General features: G+C 43.3%; 1 protein-coding gene across 22 annotated transcripts in view; it reads left to right on the top strand.

The window, feature by feature from the left end:
* Positions 1-15,637, top strand: part of LOC132837931 (NACHT, LRR and PYD domains-containing protein 12-like) — a 255,921-nt gene that overhangs the window by 20,326 nt on the left and 219,958 nt on the right. For 19 of the 22 annotated variants that reach the window (XM_060857942.1, XM_060857953.1, XM_060857959.1 and 16 more), the window contains 3 exons: positions 773-967; positions 12,945-13,118; positions 15,301-15,474. In XM_060857942.1, the coding sequence (XP_060713925.1) occupies positions 773-967; positions 12,945-13,118; positions 15,301-15,474 (543 nt within the window). The remainder of the gene's footprint in view (positions 1-772; positions 968-12,944; positions 13,119-15,300; positions 15,475-15,637) is intronic. The other 3 variants (XM_060857968.1, XM_060857957.1, XM_060857948.1) reach the window with 2 other exon arrangements.

Raw genomic sequence — 15,637 nt, 5'->3', positions numbered from 1 at the left:
TGAAGATCTTCCTACAAAGAAGTGTGTTTGTGCATGCCAATTGCAGGCTCCCTCAAACCTTGCAACATCTGTGGCATTGTGCTGTGTGATAAAAACTGCACATGTGACCTTTTATTGTGACCAGTCTAAGACACACCTGTGTAATAATCATGCTGTCTAATCAGGATAGTGATATGACACCTGTGAGGTGGATGGATTCTCTCAGCAAATGAGAAGTTCTCACTAACACAGATTTAGACAGATTTGTAAACAATATTTGAGAGAAATTGGCCTTTTGTGTACGTAGAAAAAGTCTTAGATCTGCTTATGAACAATGGGGCAAAAACAAAAGTGTTGGGTTTATAATTTTGTTCAGTATATATACCAAGTTTACAGATTTACTAGTAATAATATGTTAAAAGTGTTGTTTTAAAGTGAATTTGGTCGTATAATAATTAGTCCAGTATCGATTGTTTGTTAAGGTCACATCACTTCAGGAATTTCTGGCCATAATGTGAGATCTTTGTCTTTTTCAATACAAGACAATCCCATATTATACAGGACAGGGGCAACCCTACTGTAGATACTAGTTAGTTAGCTGTAGTTAAACACTAACTTTACCCATTTTAATGACATCAACATGTAGACTGCAATGTCACTTTAACCATATTGTCTAACTGGTGTTTGTACTTTCAGTATTTATAAAAATGAGAAGGTTCAGTGAAAGCTTTGAGGACGCGTTTGATCATTTGCACTAGTGTGAGTTCATTATGGTTTATTTTATTTCCTTTAGTATCAGCTGTGATTCACTTCGAGTAAAAAGTTGGTCACCTCTGGTCTCAGCGCTCAGATCAGAAACTTCCAAACTGAGAGAACTTCATCTGACTGTGGAAACACTCAATCTGTCTGGGAATAATCGAGGAGACTCAGGAGTGAAGATTCTCTGTGCTGGACTGGAGAATCCTCACTGTAAAGTGGAGACACTGAAGTAAGATCATCTCTCTAAGAGTCACAATAACTCACTAAAAGCAGCAGTTATTTACAGTGTTGTTTTTCACCTGAAATGTTCTGTAACACTACAACATTCAGAACAAATAGATTAGACATTAAGTTATAATGATTTTCTACAGAATCACTTAGGAAATGAATGAATGAATAAATAAATAAATAAGAGAAAATTTGTTATTATTTTTAACGCCAGCAAAACATTTGCAGCTCAAATAAACTTAATATCAATAATTGTAAATAATAAAATAATATCACTGGTGAAGCTCCAGGGTCCTGGTCCCACCCATTTGGAGTCCTGGCCCACCTCCATAAACTCTGTTATAATGTTAGAATTATTAATAAACCCCAGTTTAACCCTCATATTTTCCTCCTATTCAAATTAGGAGCGCCGAGTCAACTTGATCTTGTCTGTTTTGACTGCTTATAAAAAATGTATATATGATAGCCATTTTCTTCACCTTTTTAGTCTAACTTGTTTCCAACATATTAACATATATTTGGTATAATAAACCTTATTTATATACAAAAATGCCTCATTTTTTAGTAAAAAAACAAAACAGAAATTTTGAATTATTTTCACTATAGAGGCACAAAAGTTGATGCACAATTACAGGTTGGTATATTTCAAAGGCAGGAGATTGTTTTGAAACCATTTTGACCATTTTTAATGTCAGCAAATAATAATACCTGTTTTTTTTTTCAGGCCAATTTGACTTGAATGCTTATAAATCAAAAATTCTACAATGATCACCATTCTGTGTGTAATATCTATTTTTGTCATGGTGGAGGCACCTGCCTCGTCCTCCGATCACCACCAGAGGGAACCTTCCCCCGAATATTAGTATTTCTGGACTAGGTTTCCCATAATCCTCTTACTGGAACTGATTGCACTGCCACCTGCTTCCAATCACCCACTTCCTATAAAGCTTGAACTTGAACTTGACTCCAGTGTGAAGTCTCGATTTGTCTGAGCGTTTCCTGTTTTGTTATTACTCCCGGTTTGTTACTTTGTTCTGTCCTTTTGTCTTACGATTGTTTGCAGCCTGCCCTGACCTACTGCCTGTTTTCTTGATCACGATTTCTGCCTCTTCTACTATGTTGTGTCTGCCGTCATTGACCCTGCCTGTTGTTTATGAGAGAATCTAATAAAGCTTGCAAATGGATCCTCAACCCTATGACTCTTCATTACAGAAGACTTCGCCTCAAAGCGATCCAGCAGCTATGTCTCAACTCGCGACAGAGCTGCTGGCCTCCACCAGCAATTAACCCGGCTCACCTCGCTCATGGGAGAACTCGGCCGCCGGCGCTGCACAATTTGCAAGGTATCTCCGCCGCGCCTAACCCGATGCCGCCTGTACCCCCGCCTGCTGCCTCATATACTGCTGCTATGGTCCCTAATCCCGCTAATCCACGGCTCGCCTTCCCGGAGAAGTTCAACGGAGACCCCAGGAAGTATTTCTGATGCAGTGCTCGCTCTTCGTGATGCAACAACCCGCCCGACCGATGCCAGCCGGATCGCCATAGTGTGCACGCTTCTCACCGGTAAGGTGCTAGAATGGGCCACCGCGGTATGGAGGGAGGACGGAACTGTGTTTCCTTCCTTCGATCACTTCCTCACCCAGTTTCACCGCATGTTTGAAAACTCCGCTGGAGGAGAGAGCGCAGAGGAGCATTTACTACCCATCTCCCAGGGAGATCGCACTGCAGCGGACTATGCTCTGGCTTTTCGCACCCTCGCTGCCCAGCCAGGCTGGGAAGAGAGACCTCTCAAGCTCCTGTACCACAAGGGATTGAACCGTGAGTTGTAAGTCGAACTCGCCTGTCGGGATGAGGGGAGAGGTCTGTCTGAGTTCATGGAACTATCCATCCAAATTGATAATTTACTGAGAACCCGTCGAACACCCGCACACAGTTCCCTATCCGAGAGCATTGCACCCATGCAGTTCGGCTACACTCACCTCACACCCGAGGAGAGAACGCGACGCATCCGTCATCATCTGTGTCTGTACTGTGGGAAACCTGGACACATGCTGCCTAACTGCCCAACCAGACCGTCTAATAGGCGAAACACTTTGGTGTGCCTGAAACTTTCACCTCCCGATCCCAGAACTGTGCCCAATTTGATGTACAGTTAAAAGTACAAGGAAGGAGTATTGATCTTGCGGCTCTCATTGACTCCGGCGCTGTGGGACATTTCATGTCAGAGGAGTTCGCTAACAAAATGCCTTTCTCCCCTGGCAGTGGAGGCGATAGATGGTCGACCTCTCGGAAAGTTACGAATAAAATTCATCACCAAGTTACAAGTGGGTGTTTCTGTTCTGTAATCTGTTTCCACATCATCCACTCTCCTCACCACCCACTTATCATGGGACTGCCATGGCTAAAGCTTCATAACCCTGTCATCTCAGAGAGAGAACCACAGATTATTCACTGGGACAGAACCTGCGCCCAGCACTTACAGCCCACTAAGGTGCCACTCCAACTTAACTCCACAATTACCGCACCTACCACCGCGGGTATTCCCAGCCTCCCGATGGAATATCATGATCTCGCCAAAGCAAGGTCAAAGCCACCGAAACTATCTCCTCATCGACCTAACGATTGCTTCATCGAGCTCCTGCCCAACACCACGCCACCTAAGGGCAGAATTTTTCCCCGTCACAGCCGGAATCCGAAGCCATGAACAAGTATATCAAGGAAGAGTTAAAGAAGGGGTTCATCCGACCTTCCGTGTTGCCAGCTTCATCAGGATTTTTCTTCTTAAAGATGAAGGACGGAGGCCTCCGACCCTGCATCGATTATTATTGCGCACTGAACGATATCATGGTGAAGTTTTGTTATCCTCTTCCCCTGGTGCCATCGGCCCTAGAACAACTTCGCAAGGCCAAGTACTTCACCAAGCTGGATCTGCACAAGCCTATAACCTCATCCACATCAGAGAGGGGGATGAATGGAAAACCGCCTTTTCTACCCAGTCTGGTCACTACGAATATTTGGTCATGCCGTTTGGCCTTTCTAACAGCCCAGCAGTGTTCCAATCCTTCATTAATGACGTGTTCCGGGATATGCTGGACCGCTGGGTGATTGTGCATATCGATGACATTTTGATTCATTCGGAGACATTAGAAGAACACATCCAACACGTGAGGGCAGTACTGAAACGTCTAATACAACAGCGACTTTACGCCAAGGCGGAGAAGTGCGAATTCCACAAAACCTCAACATCCTTCTTAGGCTACGTTATCTCTGCCGAGGGGGTCGCCATGGATGACTCAAATTTGCAAGCAGTATTAAACTGGCCGCGACCTCAAACCATTAAGGAGCTGCAGTGCTTCCTGGGGTTCGCTAACTTTTATCGCCGTTTCATCCAAGGATTCAGTACCATTGTGGTGCCTCTCACCCTGACCAAGAAGGCACCACCCTGTCTCTCGTGGTCACCTGATGCGATCCTCGCTTTTAGACGTTTGAAGGAGAGTTTCACCATGGCTCCCATCCTTCACCACCTTGATCCAACCCAACCGTTTACTGTAGAATTGGATGCCTCCAATACGGGAGTCGGAGCTATTCTTTCACAGCATCAGGGACCGGCTAATAAGATGTTTCCGTGTGCATACTTCTCCCGAAAACTGTCTCCCACTGAATGCAATTACGACGTGGGGGATCACGAATTACTAGCCATGAAGGCGGCTTTTGAGGGATGGCGGCACTGGCTGGAGGGCACTCAGCACCCTTTCACTGTCCTCACAGAGCACAAAAACCTCGAATATCTATCCTCTGCAAAATGGATGAACACTCGCCAAGCACGATGGGCCATGTTCTTCATGCGCTTCAACTTCACAGTCACCTACAGACCGGGATCCAAGAACACTAAAGCCGATGCACTATGCTCTCGCTTATACAATGAGCCCAACCAAAACGCTAGTATGGAGTCCATCATCCCCGAGACCCAAATAATCGCTCCCATCCAATGGGACATTATGACCGAGATTTTGCAGGCCAATGCATGTGCACCTCCTCCGGAAGATTTTCCTCCTACCAAGACCTACGTGCCCGAAGATTTCTGCGCAGCCGTCCTCGACCTACTACACGCGTCACCTAACTCTGGCCATCCAGGCATCTCGGGGACCATCCACGTCACGCAAAATAAATTCTGGTGGCCCTCTCTGTCCGAGGACACTAGAAATTTCGTAAAGAACTGCATCGCATGTAATACTCCAAAGGACTCTCATCAACTCCCTGCCGGATTGTTACAGCCATTACCTGTCCCACAACGACCCTGCACCGTAATTCTCACCATCATCAATCGCTTTTCGAAGGCATGCCACCTGATTCCACTGCCTAAACTCCACTGCATTCGAGACAGCCGAAACCCTCTGCAAATTCATATTCTGTTTTTTTGGTTTGCCCGAGGACATCGTCTCTGACCGAGGGCCCCAGTTCACGTCACGAGTCTGGTTGTCCTTCTTCAAACAACTGAACATTAACATCAGTCTCACCTCAGGTTATCACCCACAAGCCAACGGGCAGACAGAGCGCATGAACCAAGAGCTCACTCGCTTCCTCTGCTCATACTGTCAGAACAACCAGACCGAGTGGAGCAGGTACCTCATGTGGGCGGAGTATGCTTAAAATTCTCTCACCAAACCAGCCACCGGCATCACTCCGTTACATTGCATGCTCAGCTATCAACCTCCCTTGTTGCCATGGTCCGGCGACCCGTCTGACCTGGCAGCAGTGGATGAGTGGTTTCGGAAAAGCGAGAAGACATGCAAACAAGCGCATCTCCAGCTACAGAATGCCATCAGGAGACAGAAACCCCAGGCCGACAGACACCGCAGACTGCACCCCGATTATCAACCCGGACAGTGTCTGGCTCTCCACCCGAGACGTCCATCTCCGCCTACCCTGCAGAAAGCTCAGTCCTAGGTATTTGGGCCCTTTCAAAATCACGAAACAGATAAATCCTGTATCATATTGTTTGGCATTACCTCCTACTTACCTACCTACTCCCACCTTTTATGTCTCGCTGCTAAAACCTGCTGGTGGGCCGAAATGGAAACGAGAGGAGGCTGCTGACCCATCGGGTCCACCGCCCCTGCTGGTCAGCAGCGAGGAGGCTTACCAGGTCCACGACCTGCTAGATTCCAGAAGCCGGGGAGGCAATCTCGAATACCTGGTCGACTGGGAGGGGTACGGCCCGGAGGAACGCTCTTGGGTACGGGGGGGGGATGGGACGTCCTTGATCCTTCCTTGACTCACCGCCGAATTCCACCAAAATCACCTGGACAAACCGGCCCCTCGGCCCCGTGGAAGACCCCGGCGTCGCGCGCATCCTCGCTTCAGGAGCCGCTCACGGGGGCAAGCTCTGTCATGGTTGAGGCACCTGCCTCGTCCTCCAATCACCACCAGAGGGAACCTTGCCCCGAGTATTAGTATTTCCGGACTACATTTCCCATAATCCTCTTACTGGAACTGATTGCACTGCCACCTGCTTCCAATCACCCACTTCCTATAAAGCTTGAACTTGAACTTGACTCTAGTGCGAAGTCTCGATTTGCCATGGCGATCAGTCCGAGCGTTTCCTGTTTTGTTATTACTCCCGGTTCGTTACTTTGTTCTGTCCTTTTGTCTTACAATTTTTTGCCGCCTGCCCTGACCTACTGCCTGTTTTCTTGACCACGATTTCTGCCTCTTCTACGCTGTTGTGTCTGCCATCATTGTCCCTGCCTGTTGTTTACGAGAGAATCTAATAAAGCTTGCAAATGGATCCTCAACCCTATGACTCTTCATTACAATTTTACACTTGTAATATCTATTTTGCCCACCTGATGTCATCTGATCAACCAAAACAGGCTATACACACACCCACACCCCTACCCCCACACAAAAACATGGCATAATTTCATGTGAATAAAACTTCTTTTACACTCCTTATGTTTTTTTATTATACTTAATTTATGAACGATAAACCTTATGAAATTATGCCATGTTTTTGAGTAAAATAAGCAGAAATTATTAAATATTATTTCGGATAACCACTGACTGATAAATGTCAAACATTACTCAGCATATCTCCAGGCCAAAGCTGACTGATGCAACTAAATTCATAAATAAGAGAGGAAACAAATATGATTTGCAAAACACATGTATTTTATTTTTGAATTTCTTTATAGAAATATGAACGTGTGTGTGTGTGTGTGTGTGTGTGTGTGTGTGTGTGTGTGTGTGTGCAAAACATTTACAAATGTGTAGCCTTTGTTTTGTCTAGAGGCCAACTGAAATGCAATGCCCAATGCTTTGAACAGTGTTTGACTGTGTGTGTGTGAGTGTGTGTGTGTGTGTGTGTGCATGCGTGTGTGCGTGTGTGTGAAGCTTGTTGGTAGATCAGATTTTGCCCCCAGCTGGCCAAATGCATATAACAGGTGTGAAATATTTACAAATGAGTAGCTTTTATTTTTTCTGGAGGCCTAATGAATTGCAATGCCCAATGTTGTGTGTGTGTGTGTGTGTGTGCACGTGTGTGTTTAGTATCATTTTGGTAGATCGTGTTTTGCTCACTGCTAGGCAAAGGCATATCAAAAGTGTGAAATATTTACAAATGTTTGCCTTTTTTTTCTGGAGGCCTAATGAAATGCAATGTGTGTGTGTGTTTGTGTGTGTGTGTGTGTGTGTATGGTGTGTGAGTGTGTGTTTTGGGTGTGTGTGTTAGTTGACATTTTATGTGTGCATTTTTGTTTCTGTATGTATGTTCATTGCGCTGAAAAGGGCAAAAGTGTGACCTATTGCCCCACTAAATGTGGCCGAGTCAAAATGACCCGGGAGGATCCAAACCGCATAGTATATACTGGTCTGAACACATAGTTTAACGAAAATATACAAAATTAATTTTTCTTGCAAAGTTTGGAACAATGTGGAAGAAAACCCAAGTTATGACACATTAAACTTTTCTAAACCTTCCAGCAGGGTCAGATAGACCTGAGGAAAATATCAGGGTTAAGAAGCTTCATTGAGTGACGTTACTCAGTAACATTTCTGTGTGGTGTGTAGTCTAACAGACTAGTTTAATAAAGACTTTATCTGAGAAGAAATCTCAGCTCAAACAATTTGTGTGATTTATCAGTTATTTTAAAACAATAATTTATCTAATATCTGACATTACTGTCATTACTAACAGGGGGCAACCCACTCTGCTCCAGGGGCGCTGTATCATAGCTGCCCCTGCACTCTGACCCCAATCTACTCAGTTGGGGTATGTGAAGAAAAGAATTCCACTGTGCTGTAATGTATATGTCAAGTCAAGTCTCTTTTATTGTCACATCACCACAGCACATGTGCCTTGGTGAGTGAAATTCTTAGGAGCAAACTCCAGAAATTGCAGGACAATTATAAAGATAAAGATATAGCTAATGAGTTATGTGAAATTGTGCAATTTGCTCATACATATAGTCAGTACAATATGTGTGTACAATATGTACAATTAGCAAACAGATAATGGAATCAACAAGTGAACATGTGCAATTTGCTCATACATATAGTCATTACACACAGTGTACTATTGGGCATCCTTACAGTAGCACTACACTTTATATGCAATATGTACTTTATGTATATACATACACACACACACACACACATATATATATATATGTGTGTGTGTGTAAATATATGCAACAGATTGTACAGGTACAAAAGTGACATGGATGTGCATCGGATGGTATCTAGTGGTAACAGATGGATTATGGTATTGAATGCAGTGTGTATGTATAGACCAGTGTGTATAGTCCAGTGTGGATAGTCCGAAGTTAGAGTGCAGTGTGTGGCATACCATATTGTGAAAGTATGCTGTATGGTGTTTTAGTTGTGACTGTTAATTAGTCTGATAGCCTGAGGGAAAAAGCTATCCCTCAATCGGCTAGTGCAGGATCGGATGCTGTGGAGACGTCTTCCTGAGGGAGGCAGAGAGAGAAGTCTGTGGGACGGGTGGCTGGAGTCTTTTATGATCCTCCGGGCTTTCCTTATACACCTCCTGGTGTAGATGTCCTGGAGGGAGGGAAGTTCACCTCCAACAATGTGGCTTGCAGTTTGCTAAACCCTTTTCAGGGCTTTACGGTTGCCAGCGGTGCTGTTTCCAAACCAGGCAGTGATGCAGCCCATCAGGATGCTCTTTATAGTGCAGGTGTACAATGTTCTGAGGATGCTGGGGCTCATTCCAAACTTCCTCAGCCGTCTCAGGAAGAAAAGGCGTTGATGTGCCTTTTTCAGTACTGCGTCAGTGTGTGTGGCCCAGATGAGATCCTCGCTGATGTTAATGCTGAGAAACTTAAAGCTGCTCACCCGCTCCACAGGTGTCTTGTTGATGGTGATGGGTTTGTAATCACTCCTCTGTCCACCACCAGCTCCTTGGTCTTGTCAGTGTTGAGTGAGAGGTGGTTCTCCTGACACCATGTAGTCAGGGTGCTTACCTCTTCTCTGTAGACCGTCTCATCGCTGTCGGTGAGCAGGCCTATCACCGTTGTGTCGTCAGCGAATTTGACGATGATGTTGGAGCTGTGTGGCTGCCAGTGTTGTATAAAGTACTAGAAAAAGACTTTGGTAAAAGTGAAAGTTACCTTTTAGAATATTACTCAAGTAAAAGTCTTAAAGTATCTGATATTTACTGTACTTAAGTATCAAAAGTAATTTTCTGTTATTTAATGTACTTGAAGTAAAAGTAAAAAGTAAAATTTCAGTGATTTTCGGTAGGCATAAGAGGCACTTCATCCGGTAGGAAGAATCTTTCATTCCAATGTACAGAAACATTTCTTGCAAATACGGCCACGGGTGTACAGTATAACGTTATCTTCTTGCACCCTGTTCACCACTATCGTCGGGGTGGTCGTCTACAACAGGGGCGGCCAACGCGCGGCCCCCGAGCCGCATGCGGCTCTTTGCCTGGTTTCATGCAGCTCTTACGTTCATATCGAAGTTTGTGTGTCTTTATATTGTGCATGTTCGCTTCGCTTGAGTTCAATACGGTATTTTCGTCAAACGCGCATGTGAGTTTCACAGTAGGAGCAAGATCATTTGAGTAAACAATTTGTGTCAAGTTCGCTCTTAAAATGGCAGGGGGAAAAAAAGGTGATGATCATGTGTGCCCATGTGTATGATGTGGCTCTTTGTGGTAACACAGTAAAAAATGTGGCTCTGACTGGTTGGCCACCCCTGGTCTACGATAACGGGAGGTCCTCCAGCAGGTGCTTCCATGGCGGCTTCAGTTGTGCTTCCGCCTCCTTTTGGCAACATTATGCTGAAATTGAGCATGCGGAGCTGTGTAACGCGATTTAGGAGCAGTAATTCGCCAAACCTCCCTTATTGCAGTTGCACACATTTCTTCTGATTTTGTTTTGTAGTAACGAGTAACGAAGATGTTTAGTGGAAATATAGCGGAGTAAAAGTATACATTTTATCTAGAAAATGTAGTGGAGTAAAAGTGAAAGTTGACATAAATTTAAATAGCAAGTAAAGTACAGATACAGTACGTGAAAGTTCTACATAAGTACGGTAACGAAGTATTTGTACTTTGTTACATTACAACACTGGTGGCTGCACAGTCATGTGTGTACAGGGGGTACAGGAGTGGGCTGAGAACACAGCCCTGAGGAGCATCAGTGTTGAGGGTCAGTGGGGAGGAAGTGTTGCTGCCCATTCTTACTACATGACTTCTGCCTGTCAGGAATTACAAAATCCAGCTGCACAGAGATCTGTTTAGTCCCAGAGTCTGGAGCTTTGCAACAAGTGTGGCAGGCACTATAGGGGTAAATGCTGAGCTGTAGTCCACAAACAGTATTCTCACATATGTGTTCTTATTTTCCAGGTGGGAGAGAGCAGTGTGTAGGGTGAAAGCGATAGCATCGTCAACGATTGCTACGATATGCAAATTGCAGCGGGTCCAGTGAGGCAGGCAGCACAGAGCAGATGTAATCTCTGATGAGTCTCTCAAAACACTTGCTGAAGATGGGTGTGAGAGCTACTGGCCTACAGTCATTTAGGCATGTGATTTTATTTTTCTTTGGTATGGGCACAATGGTGGATTTTTTGAAGCATGATGGAACCACAGACAGACAGACAGAGGGAGAGGTTGAAAATGTCTGTGAAAACACCAGCTAGTTGGGATGCGCATGCTCGGAGCACACGGCCTGGGATGCCATCAGGACCCGCAGCCTTGCGTATGTTTACCCGTCGGAAGGATCGGGTTACATCCGCGACAGAGACGGAGAGTGCACTCACATCTCCTGCAGTAGCCACGGGAGCGCTCTGTGTGGGCGGGGTTGTGAGCCTCGAAACGAGCATAAAAGTTATTAAACTCATCCGGTAGAGAGGCGGCAATGTTCACAGTCGCTGGTTTGTTCCCTTTAAAGTCAGTGATGTTGTTGATACCCTGCCACATGCTTCTTGCATCGTTGTTGTTGAATTGTTCTTCAACTTTGTTTTTATATTGTCTTTTTGCGGCTTTGATGGATTTCCTGAGATCATAACTCGCTTGTTTGCAATCATCAAGGTTCCCGGATTTAAAAGTGGATGTCCGCGCTGACAAGGCTGTTTGAACATTGCTATTAATCCACGGTTGTTGGTTACGGTAGATGCGGATTGTTTTTGTTGGCACAACATCTTCTACACACTTCCTGTAGTTGGCACTTCTGAAGTTGGCTTTGTTAAAGTCCCTTGTAACAATAAACGCTGCATCTGGGTACGCGGTTTCCTGCTTACATATATTCCCATACAGTTCTTTGAGTGCCTGGTCTGTGTTAGCTTGAGGAGGAATGTAAACAACTGTGATAATGACCGCTGTAAATTCCCTCGGTAGCCAGAATGGTCGACACAGAAGCATATGAAATTCCAGATCAGGGGAGCAGAAGGATTTAATAGAGTGTAGGTTCCTTTCATCACACCACGAGTTGTTGATAAAGAAACAAACACCCCACCTCTGCTTTTCCCTGTGAGCACTTTCGTCCTGACCAAACGGTGCACGGAGAACCCTATGAGCTCGATGGCTGAGTCTGGAACCTCTGCAGACATCCAGGTTTCTGTGAGCCAAATAATGAAGCAGTCCCTTGTTTCTCGCTGGTATGAGATACATGCCCGTAGTTCACAGAGTTTGTTGTCCAGTGACTGAACATTAGCCAGCAAAATGGTTGGGAGAGGAAGTCGGAGGGGACGGCGTCTGAGTCTGACAAGGACGCTGGCTCTCTTCCCTCTTTTCCAGCGGCGTTTCCTCAGTCGCGTCCGTGCGGCCCAGATAAAGGGCTCTGAAGCGCCAGCATTCAAGAACTCAAAGTTTGGTTTACGTTTTGCGAAGTAGGAACCTATATTTAGAAGCGTGTCAATTGTAGGCAGTTATGCAAACAACATCCAGCACACAGAAAAGCAGAATAACCAGTAAAATAAATGAAAAACTGCAGAGTTTCCTCTGAGCTCGCAACAAGGCTGCCATGCTCGGCGCCATCTTGGATCTTTTTGTGGCGATAATAAAGGCTTTCATGCCCCCGTCCTATCATTAGTTAGATTTTCCTTCATGATTTAACATCATAGCCTGTTTAAATACAAAATATCTTGTGTTTGAACTGATAGATTTTAAATGTTATCATGTTCACTATATTAAGTGTCCATACACGTTAATGTTGACAGGTGACACAGTCATATTGATTGGTGAAGCTGCTCGTGTGTGTGTGTGTGTGTGTTACATAAACAACTGATAAATGAGCAGATCTCTTTTAGCTCATTGTCCTCTTTTTACAGTCATGTAAGTTATTTTGAGTGACAGCTGATGTTGAGTTTCTTCTCAAACCTGTGCCCACCCTGTTTTACCCAGGCCCACCCACTGTTCACAATCTGACAGGAATGTTTTGTTCAGTGTTAATTATACTTTATATAATAAAAAAATCTGTTGATGAAGAGTGTGTCATTGTGTCTCTATACAGGTTGTGTGGTTGTGGTGTCTCAGATGAAGACTGTGCTGCTCTGGCTTCAGCTCTGAGATCAAACCCCTCACACCTGAGAGAACTGGATCTGTCCTATAATAATCTAGGGGACTCAGGAGTGAAGATTTTCTCTGCTGTACTGGAGAATCCTCACTGTAAACTGGAGACACTGTGGTAAGATCATCTCTCTGAGCGTCACATGACCTGCTCCTCAGTAACATTCTCTAATAGTGAGACTGAAGCAGAAGTTTTACGTTCATCATCAGGGTCCTGAGGATGAAGATTGTTTCTTTTCACTGCACACTGATGATTTCTCACAGACTCTGATGTGACTGCAATGTGTCTGAAATTACTGTGAAATTTACTAAAACATTGGAACTAATCACACAAACTGGAGCTGGGACACAAACTAAATGTACTGTGTGAGCTGCAGGGTTTAAAAGCAGCACTGACAGGAAATGATGGAAATAAATAGAACTTGGAGACTAAAATTACACAAGAGTCTCTGGTCAGCTCACACTATCAGAATATATGTGACTGTGTGTGTGTTGGATGTAATAATGTCACTCAGAGATCAGGTGGATGGTCACTCGGGGTTGCTTTACTGTATCTGGGGAAAACAGCACCAAAAGGTTTATCAGCATACAGTGCATCAGTGTCACAGTGGAAGTCTTAACTGAATAAACAGAAGTTCTGAGTTTACAAGCAGGACAATTAACACACTCTTCATACTCAAACACAACTAGGAGCTGACTGACAAAATAAGTAAACTTTTGTGTAGTTTGTAGTTCAAACTTGGGCTTGAAAATGATCCAAACTTAATTATTAATTAATTATTATTATTTATGCTGAAATTAACAACAATATTTATAAACGTTACATAAAGAATTGATGGATTTACCCTCCATCAGGGGGCAGAAGGGCTGCATGATGAAGGTTAAAATGATCATCAAGAGTCAGTTATCTGTCAGCTATCAGCTTTTTTATTTCAATTATTTTCACATATGATTTTTTTTACAGTCAAATCAGTAAAACTTGTTATAAACAGAAGAGAAATAAAGAAGTTCTCTGTATTATAAGAAGATGTAAAATTCTGTTCAGTGTACAAGTGGGTCTGTTTTACACTCTAACTGTTATAATAAAATTAAATTGTAATAAGACTCCACTGTAGAAAACAGAATGATTCAGAGGTGAATGAACTAAACCTACACTATACATGTCAGTATTTGTACTATACATTTGTGTTGTCAAGGTTTTTGTTAGAAACACAAGTCTATCAACATGATCCAGCTTTAGTGAGGACCACAAGAGAGTAACAATATTCCCCAGTACTAAAAGCCCTCTCTGAAGGGGAACCTACACCTGACCTAAATGATATTAAAAACTGGACACTGCTGAGTTTGTTATTCAGAGATTATAAATTACTCTCCAAGGTTTTGGCCAACAGACTGAGTGAAGTCTTAGAACAAGTCATCCATCGTGATCAGACAGATTGTGTCCCAGGAAGATGAGTTTTTATAATATTTCTGTTATCTGGGATCTTTTAGATCTCAGTAAGAGTCTTAACCAGATTTTGGTCTAGTGTCAGTAGACCTAGAAAAGACTTTTGACCGAGTCGAACACAACTATTTATGAATGTGTTCATTTAGTTTTAGTCCTGATTTTGTTTCCATGATAAAGGTTTTGTACAGTGATGTTGAAAGTCTACTGAAAGTTAATGGTGACTTATGTGGTTCCTTATAAAGTTTATAGAGGTGTTAGACAAGGTTGTGTCGTGTCTGGTGTGTTGTATACTTTAGTAATAGAAAGACTTTTAAGCAAGTTAAGAACAGATTTGTACTGATTATATATTCTGAAGTTCACAAACCTGTTTATCACCTGATGATGAAGATGATGATGATGATGATGTTTTAATTAAATCAGAGGTAAGTTTGATGTTGGAAATATTAACACAATTTAAAAACATCTCTGTTACAAAAGTAAACTGATATAAATGTAAATCCATGGATGTCCATATTGTTTACAGAGTTAAACTGTTTCATGCCTTTCTGCAGTGTAATAGATGAACATTTATTGTGTTCTAGTCTATTTGATGTGAGGAAACGTTCTCACTAGAAATCTTTATTTGTGGATTCTGTCAAAATTCATTCATTCATCTTCTACTGCTTATCCGAACTACCTCGGGTCACGGGGAGCCTGTGCCTATCTCAGGCGTCATCGGGCATAAAGGCAGGATACACTCTGGACGGAGTTCTGTCAAAATTATTTATTTAATATATCTGACAATATTTTATTATTGTAATGAAGGGTTTTAAAAATCTGTTGATGAAGAGTGTGTCATTGTGTCTCTATACAGGCTGCGTGAGTGTGATGTCTCAGATGAAGGCTGTGCTGCTCTGACTTCAGCTCTGAGATCAAACCCCTCACACCTGAGAGAACTGGATCTGTCTGATAATAATCTAGGAGACTCAGGAGTGAAGATTCTCTCTGCTGTACTGGAGAATCCTCACTGTAAACTGGAGACACTGGGGTAAGATCATCTATTAAAACATTAATAATAAATCATGGTCTAATCTTCATCCAGGTCGTAATAATAGATAAACACATTGTGTATAAATAAAACACAGTCACAGTTGTTCTTGTCAATACTGAATAAACCATTTACACTTTCACAGTCGGGGTTTAAAAAATAC

The sequence above is a fragment of the Tachysurus vachellii genome, chromosome 22, assembly GCF_030014155.1.
Source record: "Tachysurus vachellii isolate PV-2020 chromosome 22, HZAU_Pvac_v1, whole genome shotgun sequence".
In the NCBI taxonomy this organism is placed as follows: domain Eukaryota; kingdom Metazoa; phylum Chordata; class Actinopteri; order Siluriformes; family Bagridae; genus Tachysurus; species Tachysurus vachellii.
The sequence above is the reverse complement of the archived record's forward strand: the minus strand, read 5'-3'. Positions and strand labels throughout refer to the sequence as shown.